The sequence below is a fragment of the Liolophura sinensis genome, chromosome 10, assembly GCF_032854445.1.
Source record: "Liolophura sinensis isolate JHLJ2023 chromosome 10, CUHK_Ljap_v2, whole genome shotgun sequence".
Classification (NCBI taxonomy): domain Eukaryota; kingdom Metazoa; phylum Mollusca; class Polyplacophora; order Chitonida; family Chitonidae; genus Liolophura; species Liolophura sinensis.
Window position 1 is genome coordinate 5444273 of NC_088304.1, and position 16030 is coordinate 5460302.

Below are 16030 nucleotides of genomic sequence, written 5' to 3' on the forward strand. Positions count from 1 at the left end.
ACACCAATCAAAAAAAAAAAAAAAAAATCTTGTACTGTATACATTGGTGAAATGAAATGAAATGAACGAAATAAACACAGTCATTATTAAAGATACCAAATGGTATTATCCAGTACGTGACAAAAACTCATCCTGTAAAATCATGTATAGGTATTTGGCAAATTCTCACTAATCATACATTAGCAAGACTAAATACATTTCATCACCAAGGAACTGGGCTTGGTGGATAGGTGAACTTTAAGTCTGAAGTAGGAGAAATCAAGATACCGGGAACTGAAAAAACAAAACTCTTACCTGATTTGTCCAATCTTTGGGGGTCTGTTAGATTTTGAGCGGAAGGGCCTGAATGGTCTGCCTTGTAGACAGAGGCCACTGGCACCTGAAAATACAGGTAACACTCAGGTGAGCACATTGAACACTGACAGGTCGTCTTATTAATATCCAACACCACACTTAAGAATTTTACACTTGATGTAAATACACTGCATAAACATTAGGTTTTACATCTATCTGATGGCGGTCAGGGTTATGGGTGGGGATGCAGTGTCCAAAGTCAACCAGCCACTTCTGCCAAGTAACTGGATTCGCTGGATTCAAATCTATGACCTTTAGGGGAATTGGTGAAAACGATAGTATTGCCAAATAAGCCACCAACAGACCCATAACAAGTCTACGGTAATCCTAATCCGGAACAAACAATTCACTGACATGAATTCCATATTTGGATTTCAATGTGTGTGTGATTTTTAGTCCCCCCCCCAAAAAGCCGACTACCCTAAATGAACAAACTATAGGATCTGTTCAAAAAGTTTTGGTTCAGTGAATCAGGAAATTATGTAATTAGGTTTGATCAGATGATATCAAGTTACACAGGCATATATGTGGTTCTACATTTGATCAAAGCATCACATAACAGGATAGTTAGGTAATAATATGTTCAATCAAGACAAAATGAGTTAATAAGTTAATTCTATAAGTTTTGATCAAAAGACCAGATACTGAGAACCTGAAAGATAATTGTATAAAGTTTAATCAACAGATCAGACAATGAGATTCTTACAGACAATTCTATAAGGTTTGATCAAAAGATCAGACAATGGGGTTCTTATGGACAATTCCAAAAAGTTTGATCAAAAGATCAGACAACTGGATCCTTAGACACAATTCTATAAGGTTCGATCAAAACATCAGATACCGCGATCATGAAAAACAATCCAAACACAAGATCTGGTGAAAACTTGTCAGATAATGTTATACTGTATTTGACCAAAATATCAGACAATAAGGCTTTTAAATAATTCTATATGTTCTTATCAATATATATTAAATAAATCTTTGTAAGATAACTCTAAACATCTGATCAAAAAATCACAGAAGACTAAGACATTTCCATACTGCTTGATCAAATGATCAACTAATTCAATAAATAATATAATTTGATCTTGTAACGTAATTCTATATGGTTTGATCAGTTTAAGGAGATGAAATTGTGCATGGTATGATTTCAACTTTTCAGCCTGTCATCCTTTATACTGATCTCCTGTTCAATAAATACATGTTGGGTTTCCTTTAAATGAAGTAAACTTACCAGTGTGACAAAAACAGGATTGTGTCTGGTATAAGTAAGAGCAGTCTTCTAAATGTCAGCAAGTTTCAAATTACACAGACCCTGAGAACAATGGTGTGGTAGCTAGCTGTAAATACTGTAAATGGCTGAATTACACCCCATGACAAATGTATCCATTTTACCAGATTCTGAGAGCTCTGTTCATCCCAGAAATATATTCTAGAAAAGTTTTTCTTGATGGTAGGATGATATATTACAGGAAAATTTTGAGTTTCAGCACAAAAAGTAATATTTTAAGTCATTTATTTACCTCTAAAAGGTACCTTTTTTGGGGGTGAATATTTAGGTCATTTACTGTGTGTCTACACATGTCGATCGGATGTAAAATCTCCGAAGTGTTAGGATGGAGTTCAGAGTACATAGTGTCAGAATTTCAACATATGGTTCAAGGATGTTTGTTAACAGCATTTCATAGTCGCACCTCATATTTCCTGTTCAATATAAATAAAAAATAATCCAATATGGAGACAGCACTTCAGGAACCTACAATCAACCCACACCATTATGTCCATGCTGTCCTGTGTTTTGGTGTGAATATACACATAAGTCAGGACCCATAGGCAATTTACTATGTAACAATTTACAGTTTACAATAAGTGTTCGAACTGACTTCTACCTTCCTCCAAACACTTTCTTACTCAGGAGACACATTTTGAAGCATAGAGTTATTCCCTCTTATGGTTTCAATTTCTTGTGTGATGTTATCTTTTAGTGCTTGTAATGTTCTAGGGGTGCAGACTTTTGCTCCACCCTGTATATAATCTCAGGATAAAAAATACAATTTATTATTAAAACTAATCAGCCATCTTGACATATCATCTTACTTTGGGGGTATTAGTTGAATTCAGGCATGCAGCCATCATGATTTTACATTTATGCTTCCTCTTATATTAATCATTATGTAAATAGTGGCCAGCAATTCCTTATAAAACCTGAAGAAAATTATCCACTTTTAAATTGAGAAAATACTTGTAACTATACGGCTATGACAAAATGCTAACAAAAAATGAATTCAGGTCATGAATGAGCTCAGCTATACATGCCATTCAACGCTTATGAGGTCACAAGGACAGCCAGTTCGTTGATTGGATACACTGAGAGCCATGCTCATGTCCTGCTGGAATGGCTCAATTCTCATCAAACACCCAAAGAAACGGACTCAAATCTCTTTTTCAAACACATCACCTATTGTACTGGAATGTATGGAGGGCCTCAGATGCGCCCTAATTAGTTTCGCTAGCCACTGTGAACAGACTTTTCCGCTTTACACCAAGCTAATGGTTGTATGTAAAACAATTATGGCTTCACAACATGGATGCTGTTGTAAGAGCCATCGAACCAATCAATGCCTCTTCTCCTCTTCTCCAACTCATGTTTTACCTTCATAAATATCCGCCAAATCTGCTAGATTCATTTTACTTTTTTTCTAGAACATTTTACTAAAATACATGGAGCACGATGGTACAACTTTGATTAATGCCGCATGTAATGCTTCTATAGAGCCCCGCAGACATTAGCATTAAAATTAAACCAGATGGAGACTTTGTACTGTAAATGTTGAATGGCCTGCAGTACATATCTAGATCTGATTCAATTGGACATTGAATGTATCAATCGGTGTTCTGGTTACAGGAAAACGAAACAATATACATTGTATACGCCACTATATGGCTTTATCAATAATTTCCATACTGCTTTATTATCAAAGCCCCGAAAACAGTGAGAGCAAAGGAACCCACAAATATCATGTCAATGGTTGGGATTGAACCAGTATCTTGCCATCAGCCAGCTTGAGCTGAGAAAGATTAAATATTGAGGTAATATGATTGGCCAAGTAATGAAGCCATTAACCAGAAGTCTTTGTTCGAGACACAGCTGTCTATACGTACAGTTCTCAAATACGTGTTGGCCGTTATTGTGGTTGCTAGGTGTTTGCAAAACACACATGCCCTGATCCAATATCCAAATGTCAGTCATGACAGTTCCTCTGCAGTCATGAAGGATGTCAAGAAACATGTCTACATACAATAAACAGTAACGACCTGATCTGCTCACAGTGTAACAATCAAAACCCAAAGAAATTTGCAGGATTCCATAGTCTGTGAAATGTGTTACATACTGCATGAGCAAACAATAAGCAAAGAGTCTTGCTTAACTACATGTAGTTGCTGAGATATCTTGCTCCTAACATTATGCCACACTCTAAGAATGCCCACCCACTGTATTCACAAGGAGATAAAAAAAAATATGACTTTTTTTTTCTTGATTGGGTTATATGAGACCCATGTTTTTGATAAGCAGCAAACAAGACGTTATTTTTGGACAATACATCTAAAAGGTATATCTTTCACCTGTCTTTTCCTTAACAATATTAATTACGTTGTATTTAAAAGGGAAGACAAAATGTCAATAAAAAAAAAATACCTCCTCCTGTTTAAGGTAGGAGGAAGGGTGTGAAGTTTCATGTTGACAGGTCGCATATATATTTCATTTGATCTTTGATCAGCATAGATTGTGTAAAGGTAAGAGACACATGTAATTCTATTGTAACAATTAAACTGCAAGCAATTTTACTTGCCATTAAATCTTATCTCCAGAAGCATCTTAATTAGAATAACACGAACAACTTAAATAACAATACTTCAAACAGAAGAATAAAACCAACCTTAAAGCATAGATTGCATAATAAATTAGATAACATGTTAATACTACACAGGTCAGGATGCATACAATACAGCCCCAGTTTTGTTCTTAAGGTGTTTCAAATAAGAAAAAGGAATATGGATTCCTCATGGCTTGTGATACTCAATACCCAAGCACAAGTAGTGCAGCCCCCTTAAGAATCAAACACACAACGTTACATTCAGTGACAACGATGTCTTCCTTTTTCTGGAGGCTCAGCTACAATGTACGTTTTGGCATTTATATTTTGCTATCCTCACTCGGAGATGACGACAAAATTATATCTAAAATTTCGAGTCACAATGAATTGCTCTTGAGCCATCAGAGGCCGATTTCACCAAGCCATATCTGACTTAAGTCGAAAATTTAAAACTTCTTCGCAATGCTTACCGGAAGTTGAAATTCTGTCTTAAGATGACATTGATGAGGTGGCCAAATTTTATTTTCTACAGCCAAAAAATAAACTTTAAGATTGTAATTTCAAATTTTGATTTAAATTAGAAATCACCACCAGATGTCAACAATAATATGCTCAAATGGACAATGGAGTCGATGTGTTGTTTGCAGTTTCAAAATTTGTGTATTACTGGAACCTTAAATCAATAGTATTACAGCATCTTAAAATAACTTGTTTAGGAAATAGTTACAAAAGTGTATTTGCTTGCTAAATTATATTATTTCTCTGTCATAAAATTAAATACACTGTTCAGCTTTGAGCTAGAAAAAGGGATTTATGGGAATACCAAACAAAAAAAAAAAAAAAGATGGAATATCAAGAGATCTGAGTTATTAACAAGAGCCAGCAGTTCTGGCCCTTGTATAGTGTAAACAGAACCATAGATAACAATTTCCATTTAAACAAGGTATCTCGGCTGATAATGACTTGGCTAACGAGATTTCCCACCTCTCTTGCAAATGATACACAATTCTCTCACCCCAGACATTAAACATGCTGCGCAACTGTTCAAATGCTTGACTTCTACTCAACAATGGCTGTGTTTCTGTGTGGATAGAGGAAGAGTTGTTTTAAGACTGCGTGCGGCCATGAGGCCATGTGGTTCTGTATGCCAGAGGTAAAGATTTTGTCCGTTGTTTTAATTTTGGCTGATTCAGCCTACATCTGTATGCACTACACATACCATCACAAAATCAGGAATGGATTTTATAGTCATGCAATGTGATTGGAAGCAAATCAATTTATTACAAATGATTTTTTTAAAAATTTGTAAATTTGGACAAATTTGCTACAGCAGCAACTAACCAAGCGAAAGAACAGCTTACAGAGCAACTGGTAGAGCTTCTTGTCCAAAGTCAACAAACACTGTACACATTAATAATGAAACAGTAGCATGTGAATCAAGAGAAAACAATCTAAATAGTTCGAAACTTTCCTCTTTTTTACGTTCTTCATCAAATGCATCATGTCAGAAAACAGCTCTGAGCTCAGCCCAATGTTATTAGAGGTGCAATGTGCAAATGGTTCCTTGTCAGATCAAAACAAATATCTGTCTCCTGTATCCATCCCCGCATTGTCTTTCTGGAGATGAAAAAAACATAACCAAAAGAAATTGCATTAGCAACTATCCCCAGCTGCTATCCACACAAAACTTATGAATCCGCAGATACCATTTATTTTGATACACAATACACTAAGACAGAAATTTGGTAATTTACAGTATTTAATATGCACACACTGTATCACAATGGAAGAATTGAGAATGAATATAGTTGTACAACAACCCTACCGTAATTTTGTAAACGTTTAATTACAGTTACAATCACCAATACATCCCCTTTGGGGCTAACAGCATGAACCAAGCATGTCACTGCAGCCAGGTTATTTACACAGTTTCGCTGGAGGTTCTTGTGAATGATACAGAAATATTCATTCAGTATGACCAATTTCCAAGAAAACAATATTTATCACTTGGGCCTTTATCGCTGAAATCCACCACTTTTATCAGCCATAGGCTACTGCTTTGACTATAATACAAAAAACACCCTCAACGTTAGAGAGATGGAGTAAACATGATGTCACCTGGCTCTCGATAATGGTGACATGCTGAAGCTGTGTTAAGATGGAGTTTCGCTAAACTTTTGCTGGGTTGAAAAAAAAATCTAAAAAAACATGTAATGTCGGTTTAAGACACTTTGAATTGTAATCTTTCAGTGGACATAAACACTAGTCAGGTGCTGTCTTTCACTTTAAGACACTAACATTTTGTTTAACATTGTTTTCCATGTTATTGGATGCCGACACTCTGGGTACAACATAAACTAAAAATATTTTTAAAAAAGCCAAAAATAAAAAAAATTAAACAATCTGTAACTTGCTACCTTATTTATTTTTTTTTTTACCATCTAAAAGGCCACAAAAAATATCAATCTTTCATTAACTTGTGCATACCAACTTATGTGTTTAATACTCTCTCTATGTAATTAAACTGAGAAGAAAAACGTTTGATAATGTTTCAACAGTTTGCCCTCACTCTGATGCTTGCATTTCACAGAATCTTGGAACAAAACATGAAACAAAACACAGGGCCTCCATGATTCAGTTGGATAGCCTGCTAGCACAGCGTAAAGATCCAGGAGCATGTCACCAATGCGGTCGGTGTTAGTTCAAATCCAGCTCATGTTGAATTCCTCTCCTGCTGTATGTGGGAAGGTCTTCCAGCAACCTGCAGATGGCAATGGGTTTCCCCCGGGGCTCTGCCCGGTTTCCTCCCATCATAATGCTGGTCGTAGTCGTACAAGTGAATTATTCTTGTGTACGGCATAAAACACCAATCAAATAAATAAATAAAGTAATTAAATAAAATGCAAAACTGAAGACAAAAACAAATGAATACATAAAATTGCTCACAAACCTATCAACAACACACTCACATCAGAAAAGATGCAAATTAAAACAGCATGCAATGCTTCTACCTGGCATCAAAACACTGTCACATGTAAAAAGTAAGAATTTTTAGATTCAAACTCACCAGCGGAGAAGACAACGAGCTTTTAAGTCAGGCCGTAGTGTAAGATTGCTTTACTGATTCAAGATCAGTGTACATCTCAAAGTCACTCATACACAGTACAACACCGCTACATGACTTCTCTTTATGTTTCAAGCTATATCAGCCTCAAAAAGCTGCCAGCCAATCATTGCGCAGGGAGGGGTGTGATGAGAAGTGATACCACGCTAAGCATTCATCAGCAATGGTGTATCAGGTCATCCCTCTTACAAGCCAGTCCTACTGGAACGGCATAAGCAGAAATCCCGCTCCGAAGCCAAGAGATTAGTGAGAGCTGGATTTCTGTGGAATAATGCTGGGGTAAACTGACAGGGAACACTGGGTTACATGTTAATACCTTGATGACAACACCTGCTCTGCTGAGTTCTAATCACCCACACACCTGTTCAAAGATCTCACATCCAACTGTTAACACAGTCAGCATGTTTGACTGACATAGTGATAACTGTTGTTTTATACTGGAGCATGCAGAGACTACGCAGCTAAACTCATTCACATTTAACATCATGGGACCTCCATGGCTCAGTTGGTTAGCATCTTAGTGCAGAGTAATAATCCAGGAGCCTCTCATCAATGCGGTCGCTGGGAGTTCAAGTCCAGCTCATGCTGGCTTCCTCTCCGGCCGTATATCGTATATGGGAAGATCTGCCAGCAACCAGCAGATGGTTGTGGGTTTCCACCGGGCTCTGCCCGGTTTCCTCCCACCATAACGCCGGCCGCCGCTGTGTAAGTGAAATATTCTTGAGTATGGTGCAAAACACCAATCAAATAAATAAATTTAACATCGTAACTTGATCATGAGTCAGGTTTTTTGAATTATGTTTATTGATTCATTTGCTTACTGTTTAAAGCCTTACTCTAGAATTTTTCACTTACATTATTTCACTAAAAGTTTTGCCGGCAATAATTCACTTTCAGCAGCACATTAAGATCTTAAAATGATATTTTTGATGTCAACACATTAATTTTTCTGATAAGAAATTTATCAAATTTCACAAAAAAACTCATAAGTTGTCCTATAAGGTGAATGAGTCAGTCAGAAAAAAAGCGGTTAGTTTTGATGACAACACGGTTCAGCTACGTCCTAATCACCCACACACCCGTCCAAAAATCACACATGTTTATTTATTCATTTGCTTGCTGTTTAAAAGCCTTACGCAAGATTTTTTCACTTATATGACAGCAGTTGGCTTTATGGTTAGAGTGTACTCAGGCTAAACCACCACCATACAGATAGGCGCATCACACTGGTGAAAGATGACTGCTTTCAACGAACCTTACAGGCTATGTAAACAGGTATAAGAGCAAACCTGTTTGTTGTCACCAAGGTCCCAACATGCATCCATGAGAGAGAACTTGTTGACAATTTACACATGTTTTCATTCATTTGTTGTTTTTTTTTAAAAAAAAAAAACACATATACAGCTTTGCAATTTTATTAGGGAGACTGTTTGCCTCAATCCATTTGAAGTCTGCACGTCAGTACCCCCTGACAAAGCCTGTGGTGCTCCCCCTAGCTCTTCACACTACCAGAGGTGACAGCCCCTCCTAGGGGAAGGTAGATAACTCAAGATAACACAGGAAATGCTTGACAGAAATGTACCCTGTTGCTCTCATGGGAACGGAGGGGAGGAGAGCGGGGGAGAGGAGCGGGGGAAGGGAGCGGGGGAGGGGAGCCGGGGATTCGTCTGAACAGTGTGTAATTCCTGCCTCTAGTCCATTACGCTCACTCTCCAATAGTACATAAATCACCCACATTGTTTTTTTTTTTTTACAGATCACGATCATGCTTTCAACCCTGTGTTTAATTATAAATAATGGAATGACATCAGATTCAAAAAAAAAAAAAATAAAAAAAAAACATCTAGCAGCAAATTTTCACGAAAGTATTTTTGGCCGAACAGGCAATCTTGTCTTGCTTTCAGCTTTGGAAAAACAAGCATTCTTGTCCTGTTTTAAACTTTGGAAGAATGAACACTCTAGTCCTGCTATAGCTTTGGAAGAACAAGTTCAAGGATTCTTGTCCTTTAAGATTTCGAAGAACAAGATCAAGCATTCCTGTCCTACTTTAAGCATTGGAAGAACAAGCATTCTTGTCCTGCTTTAAATGTTAAGGATCAGAAGAAAAAGTTCAAGCATTCTTGTCCCCCTTTAAGCTTTGGAAGAACAGGTACTCTTGTCCTGTTTTAAGCTTTGGAAGAACAAGTTCAAGCATTTTTGTTCTCCTTTAAGCTTTGAAAAAACCAATTCAAGCACCTTTGTCCTACTTTAAGCTTTGAAAGAACAAGTACTCTTCTCCTGCTTTAAGCTTCAGAAGAACAAGTACTCTTCAACAGCTTTAAGCTTCAGAGAACAAGTACTCTTGTCCTGCTTTAAGCTTCAGAAGAACAGGTACTCTTCTCCTGCTTTAAGCTTCAGAAGAACAGGTACTCTCCTCTCGCTTTAAGCTTCAGAAGAACAAGTACTCTCCTCCCGCTTTAAGTTTCATAAGAACAAGTAATCTTCTCCTGCTTTAAGCTTAAGAAGAACAAGTACTCTTGTCCTGCTTTCAGCTTCAGAAGAACAAGTACTCTTCTCCTGCTTTAAGCTTCAGAAGAACAATTAAGCCTCACAAGAACAAGTACTCTTCTCCTGCTTTAAGCTTCACAAGAACAAGTACACTTCTCCTGCTTTATGCTTCACAAGAACAAGTACTCTTCTCAAACTTTAAATCAGCACAATAATAACTACGTCAAAGCCCATAACAGAACAGAAATAGCAATAATTTTATTGAAAACACACAAAACAACCCATAACTTGTATTTTGGTCTCTCATTTGCCTCAGCAAGGCAATGTACCAATCTTCATTCGACAATGTATATTTATTATATTTGATTGTTAATGCTCAATACCACATTGGTAAGTTACCATGTTTACTCAGAAGAAGTTTTCTACACGATACGGTAGCCTGTATGTATACCATACTGCAGGAGGAAACTCCATAAATGGCCACACACAAGCATTATTGTCACCAGGGCCTCACAAACAGAGCAGAGAAATCCACAAAATCTCTGCCCCCGGCCAGGTTTGGGTCCACTAGGCACATGCCTCCAATCCCTAAATTTATGCACACAATTATTAGAAAAATGACATCAAAAAAGATTTCTTTGTGTCACTAAAGATGCAACCTTCATAAATCTGCATATATTATTTCTCTACACTCAACGTTTCTCTCAGAATTAATCTTTCAAAATATTGGTCACAGTGTTGATTGAAAAGGTCGAAGAATTGGTTTAGGTCAAGATATGAAAATAGTACTGACAGTAAGTGCTTGGATGGTAGATGATAATCTGTGGGATGATTGATGGTTAGATCAGGTAACTTTAGAGCTAGAGTCGTAATTCTGTGTACACAGATATACCTAAGGCCCGCAAGGTGGGTGTGGAGATGGGTTTGTAGCCTGAAAGAGTCTCAGAATGGGGAACCTTCCTGATGGCCGGACGCACACCACAGGACTGTATTACCATACCTTATTCTACTGACAGGGCCACAGCTAGAAGGGGCAGTTCTTTAACATTGCCTGGAACTCTTAAAACGTGTACAAAGGGTGGTAAGGAGTAACCTGATGAGTGACACGTTAGCAATGGCTGATGCCATGCACCTGTCCATACTTGTACTTGCTGCTGTCGGAATCTTAATAAATCATTCAAGTTTCATTTCAGGTTGTTTGTGTTACCTGTAAGTGAAAAATTCTTTTGTATGGCATTAAGCAACAAATAAATAAAAAAAATTGACAGATAAATATATTATATTTTCCCGGAGGTTTACCATTTTCCCATGTTAAACATTTTACATAAATAATGAAATAAATATACAACATTTCACCAAAAGTGTAGCGTTTTTCAGGTTACACATTTTGCAGGATTCTTCATGGTGCATCCACCTTATAGGGCCATGCACCTGAGAGATTTTATCATGAAGTTTGATTAGTTCTTACCAAAAGTATCATTTCTATGACTTCATGTGCTTCTGAAAATACATTCTTACATGCCAAACTCTAGGTGAAATACAGAAAACCTAAAATGTCAGCAATATTAGATTCCTAGCTAATATGCTTTGTGCTACATACAGAGTTCATTAATTACCATCTATTACATCCAATGTGGGCTCTCACATGGATAAAGCACTTTGCTACTCACACTAGATTGGCCCCTGGCCACTGACTGCTGGTTTCTTGGATTGAGGTTAAACATTCTTTTCAACAATACTCAGTAATATAAGATGGATGGAAACATGGGTGAAGAAAGGGAGCACTAATTTGATGTAAATGTCACTTGTAAACGTGGAGTGAATCTCACACCTGATACTTCACACCTGTCTAATACATTTACGCTCACGCTCTCAAATCAAGCGGGAGACAATTTACTACCTCATACTTCATACGTGTCTAATATGTTGACCTTTAACGATTCCTCATTTCCAGCCAGTTCTGAGCCTTTTTTTGTTGTTTGTTTTTTATCCATTATCAACCTTCAATTAGAAGTCCATGACATCCCGAAATACCAGAGGATCAAAAATACAGAGGTAACACCTGAGCCATTATCCACAAATTACAAAACAGTTTAAATTTTGGGACAAATCTTAACAATGAAATTACCCAGAGGATTTGAAGACCTAATAGATATTACATGCTTCGCAAATGGTTAACAATACGCAACATCTCTACATGAACACAAGAGTTTTGAGATTCAGTGTTACAATATCATGGGGACATTCATTTGTGCTGTGACGTCGCTTACCACACTTAAGGACTGATAAGCGTGAATTAACGAAGGCAGGTATATACTGACATTAATCAATATTTAATATCCATAGTCAATGACTTATTTCCCGAAATATTTTTCTTAGAGGATTGTCTAGGTAATTCCATAAATTTAAATTAAATTTCTAGGGCATAAAAATGAGAAATACAGGAAGATCGTCACTGTAGCATAACCCCTACAGTAGACCATCGGAGTCAAGGTATGTACAATCTAGCAAGACATGCCTAGAAAATCAAGGGACACAACTCCTGCAATCATTGTTGTCAGGAAGTCTGACATCTCTGATAATTATGAGATATTAACAATTGTGGCTTACATTTCAAGCTCTTAGATCTCAATTACAGCAGCTCAACTGTTGCAACAATGCGCATGAATAGCCACACGATCTGTCGAACATCTTGAGTTCATCTGCACTCAGAAATAGCACCAAAATAGGTCATTCAACCAGTTTTAAGCAGCTATTGAACTGAGGTTAATTTCTGAATTTATTGAACAGAAGAAAAGAGAAAATTGAGCGGGAAAGGAGAGTAATTGTGGGATAAAGGCGGGTTAGGTTAAGAAGTGTGGGATAAACGGGGTAAGGTTAACAAGTGTAGAGGAGTAGCGGATTTATCCCATCTGGAAACTTGAGATAAACGAGAGGCAATTTGTCATCAGTCCCACCTCTCCTAAAGGCATTTAAATGAGGATTTACCCACACTTCACAATGGTTCACCATGAATTATAATCCTGTGCAGCAAGAGATTCAAGATATATGTGGCAGGCAAAGGGATAGTGGGAAGAGAGCATTATTTATTTGTCTACTTCAGTGTTGTTTAACCTCATACTCAAGAAGTTTTCACTTATAGGCTGGAGATCAGTTTAATTGGTGTACAACATGTAAAACTGGAGCGCCCGGGGTAAACCACTCACCTTTGGTGAATTACAAATTACAGATAAACACACTACTGTTTCAAAGACACAGCCCATTCCCATTATTCTGAGATTCTGAGTAGGCAATACAATAGATCTTACAATGTACATATCCATCCCCTAGTAATCAATTAGAGGCCTTCCTCAAGGGATATCTTTCAGTCTGCATGCAGCCAGCATTATGGGGCGAAGAAACCAGGGAGGGCACGGGAAAAACTCAATACCGTCTGCAGGTTAACTGGAGACAAAGTCAGCAAAAGTTGGACTTGAACTCCTTCGTATTACTGATCTCCTGACTAAGCCGAAGACTCCAGACATTTCACCCAACCCATGCAGTCCTATTTCCTTGCTTTAACGTGTGTGATTGCTGTGAGTTCAAGTCCAGCTCATGCTGGCTTCCTCACCGGTCATACATGGGCAGGTCTTCCAGCAACCTGCAGACTGCCATGGATGTCCCCCAGGATGTGGCCATGGTCGTCAGTGACATATTCTCATATAAATACACACAGCATTCAGAGAATACTGATAATTCGCCAGATTTAGCAGTTCATAAAACTGCATATGTTCGAGTCATGTGATAAATTCAAATATTGACCTCTCAACAAATATAAAGTTCTCTAATTAGCTAGTGCTAACATCTTGTCAAAGGCCAAAATTGTTATACTGTTACAACTATGTTCATTGTATGTGTTCATAAGACACTGTGGGGAGTTTACCACACAGGTCTTTGATATGCAAATCGTGAACTTCATTTGGAAATCCATGTACTATGAAATACTGAGCTGTGGTGAAAATAAAAAAGGACTTTGATATGCAAATCACTATGTACGATTGGCTATCTATGTACTATGTACTGTGGGTGGCCTCTGCAATACTATGATTGGCCAAAAACTGGACACCAAAAACTGGACACCGACACCGCCACGGCTAGCATCTGATCCTTATCTCACAATACCTCTCCCTACTTCGTACAGGCCGGCTAATAAATCATCAGATTAAGATATTGTCATTATATTATGACTGAAGAGAAGAACTTGTACACCCGATACTGGTGGTGACAAAATACTATAACAGAAATAACTGGCACTATACAGATCCTAGAGCAATGAGGAACTATAGAGTGAAAGTCGTGACCTTGACGTCTTGGGATGAGCATTTGCTGAGAAGAGTTGGTAATCCGTTTAACTATGTCGAACAGTGGGAGCAGACCCGTGAGCAAGTAACCAATGATGGAGTGTTAAGCCTGAGTGTTGTCCTGTCACTGCCCAGCTGAGCTCAGTCGCCGGTGGGAGTGTTCTACACTGACTTCAGCAGATATGTCTCTGGAGAGGTAATCAAGCAATCGAGGCTGACCAGATCATAACGACGGTTGGAGATCCATCTTCATCATGCGGCAGAGACATACACTGACACTCTTGCATTGACTCTCTCATCCAGGCTGAGAAATTTAGTCAGAAAATTTGGCTGGGAAATTAAGAGACTGATTACTCCACTAATTGCAAGCTGTTAATGAATCTAACAAAAGGCTTCAAACCACCCCAATCTCATTGATATGAAGACAGCCCATTTTCTTCCTTTAGACAGCCCATTTTCTTCCTTTAAATGAACTGAAATTCAGTTAAGGGCGACATCACTCTTTAAAGCCAGATTTGCATTTTATCTGACAGACTTTTGTTCAAATAAAATTCAAACTGAGAAACTGGAATTTGCGTTGTATGAACAGTAGCGCTCAAAACCACGTCAGTATAACTGTTTTGTGTATGTTATGAACAATGGTACATTTATGGTAAACGTAGTTTACAGAGCATACCTCCAATATGTTAGACATGATGATCATGCATTCTCAAAAAAAACTGAAATGTCTTTCAGAAATTTACAAAGAAAACATCATCTGGCAGTCTAAGGATGAGTGAATGTAAACAAAAATCCTCTCAGTCTATCACAGATGCCATCATTCTGATCTGGATTTAAACAAAACTGCATCCTGAGATCAGGGCATGAAATTGCGCTAGATTTTCGAAAACAAGATTTTAACATCACCACATGCCACATGCAATCAGTATCAATTATTTATTTTAAAATACATATCTACAAAGTGCATTTCCCTGAAACACAGCATGTAGTGTACAAAGTGCAGATCCCTGAAGCACAGCATGTACTGTCCAAAGTGCATTTCACTGAAATATAACATGTAGTGTACAAAGTGCATTTCACTGAAATGTAACATGTACTGTACCAAGTGTATTTCACTGAAATGTAACAAGAGCAGTTCATGGAAATATACATCTTCATTCGAAACAAAAAATAAACTAATAGAGGAGCATGTTGTTTATAAGAATCATAAACAGACAACCTCCTCCCCCCCCCCCCCCCCCGCCCTCCTTTCACCTCCTCTTATCTACCAACTATCCGACAGACTGCAAATAACAGCATGTTTTCCATGAGTCTTTTGAACCTGCTAAATGCACTGACTGAAAGCCTGTCAACTAACAAATATTAAAGAAAAATCCTTCATCTGGCAAGGTCTAATGCCTATTTATTTATTTATTTATTTATTTGATTGGTGTTTTACGCCGTACTCAAAAATATTTCACTTATATGACAGAGGCCAACATCATGATAGGAGGAAACATGGCAGCACTAAAGCTACTGGCAAGAATGGTTCATATTTTAATAGCATAAAATCACAAAATGCTTTCAGGGGCTCTTCAGCAGTAGATGGGAAGATCTTCCAACAAACCTGCGGACAGTCATGGGTATAAATGAAATATTCCTGAGTGCTGCGTAAAACACCAATCAAGTAAATAAATAAATAAATCACACAGCATTGAAAGCCTGACTTATGCCACTCTTAGGTGGTGCTAGACTGGGGTTCAATCCTGGGTCAGGCCTAAGGCTCTAAAAAGTGGCAGCCATGGCCGGGCTGCTGGCAAGTACATTGCAAGTAGGGTCCATAGTTTAATTGTATTGAAAGGCAAAACGCA

The 16030-nt window shown here is 37.8% G+C and overlaps 1 protein-coding gene across 4 annotated transcripts in view; it reads right to left on the reverse strand.

The window, feature by feature from the left end:
• The window catches only part of LOC135476240 (calcium/calmodulin-dependent protein kinase kinase 1-like), a 119459-nt gene that overhangs the window by 47826 nt on the left and 55603 nt on the right, over window positions 1-16030 (reverse strand). For all 4 annotated transcript variants that reach the window (XM_064756190.1, XM_064756189.1, XM_064756188.1 and 1 more), the window contains one exon: window positions 295-379. In XM_064756190.1, the coding sequence (XP_064612260.1) occupies window positions 295-379 (85 nt within the window). The remainder of the gene's footprint in view (window positions 1-294; window positions 380-16030) is intronic.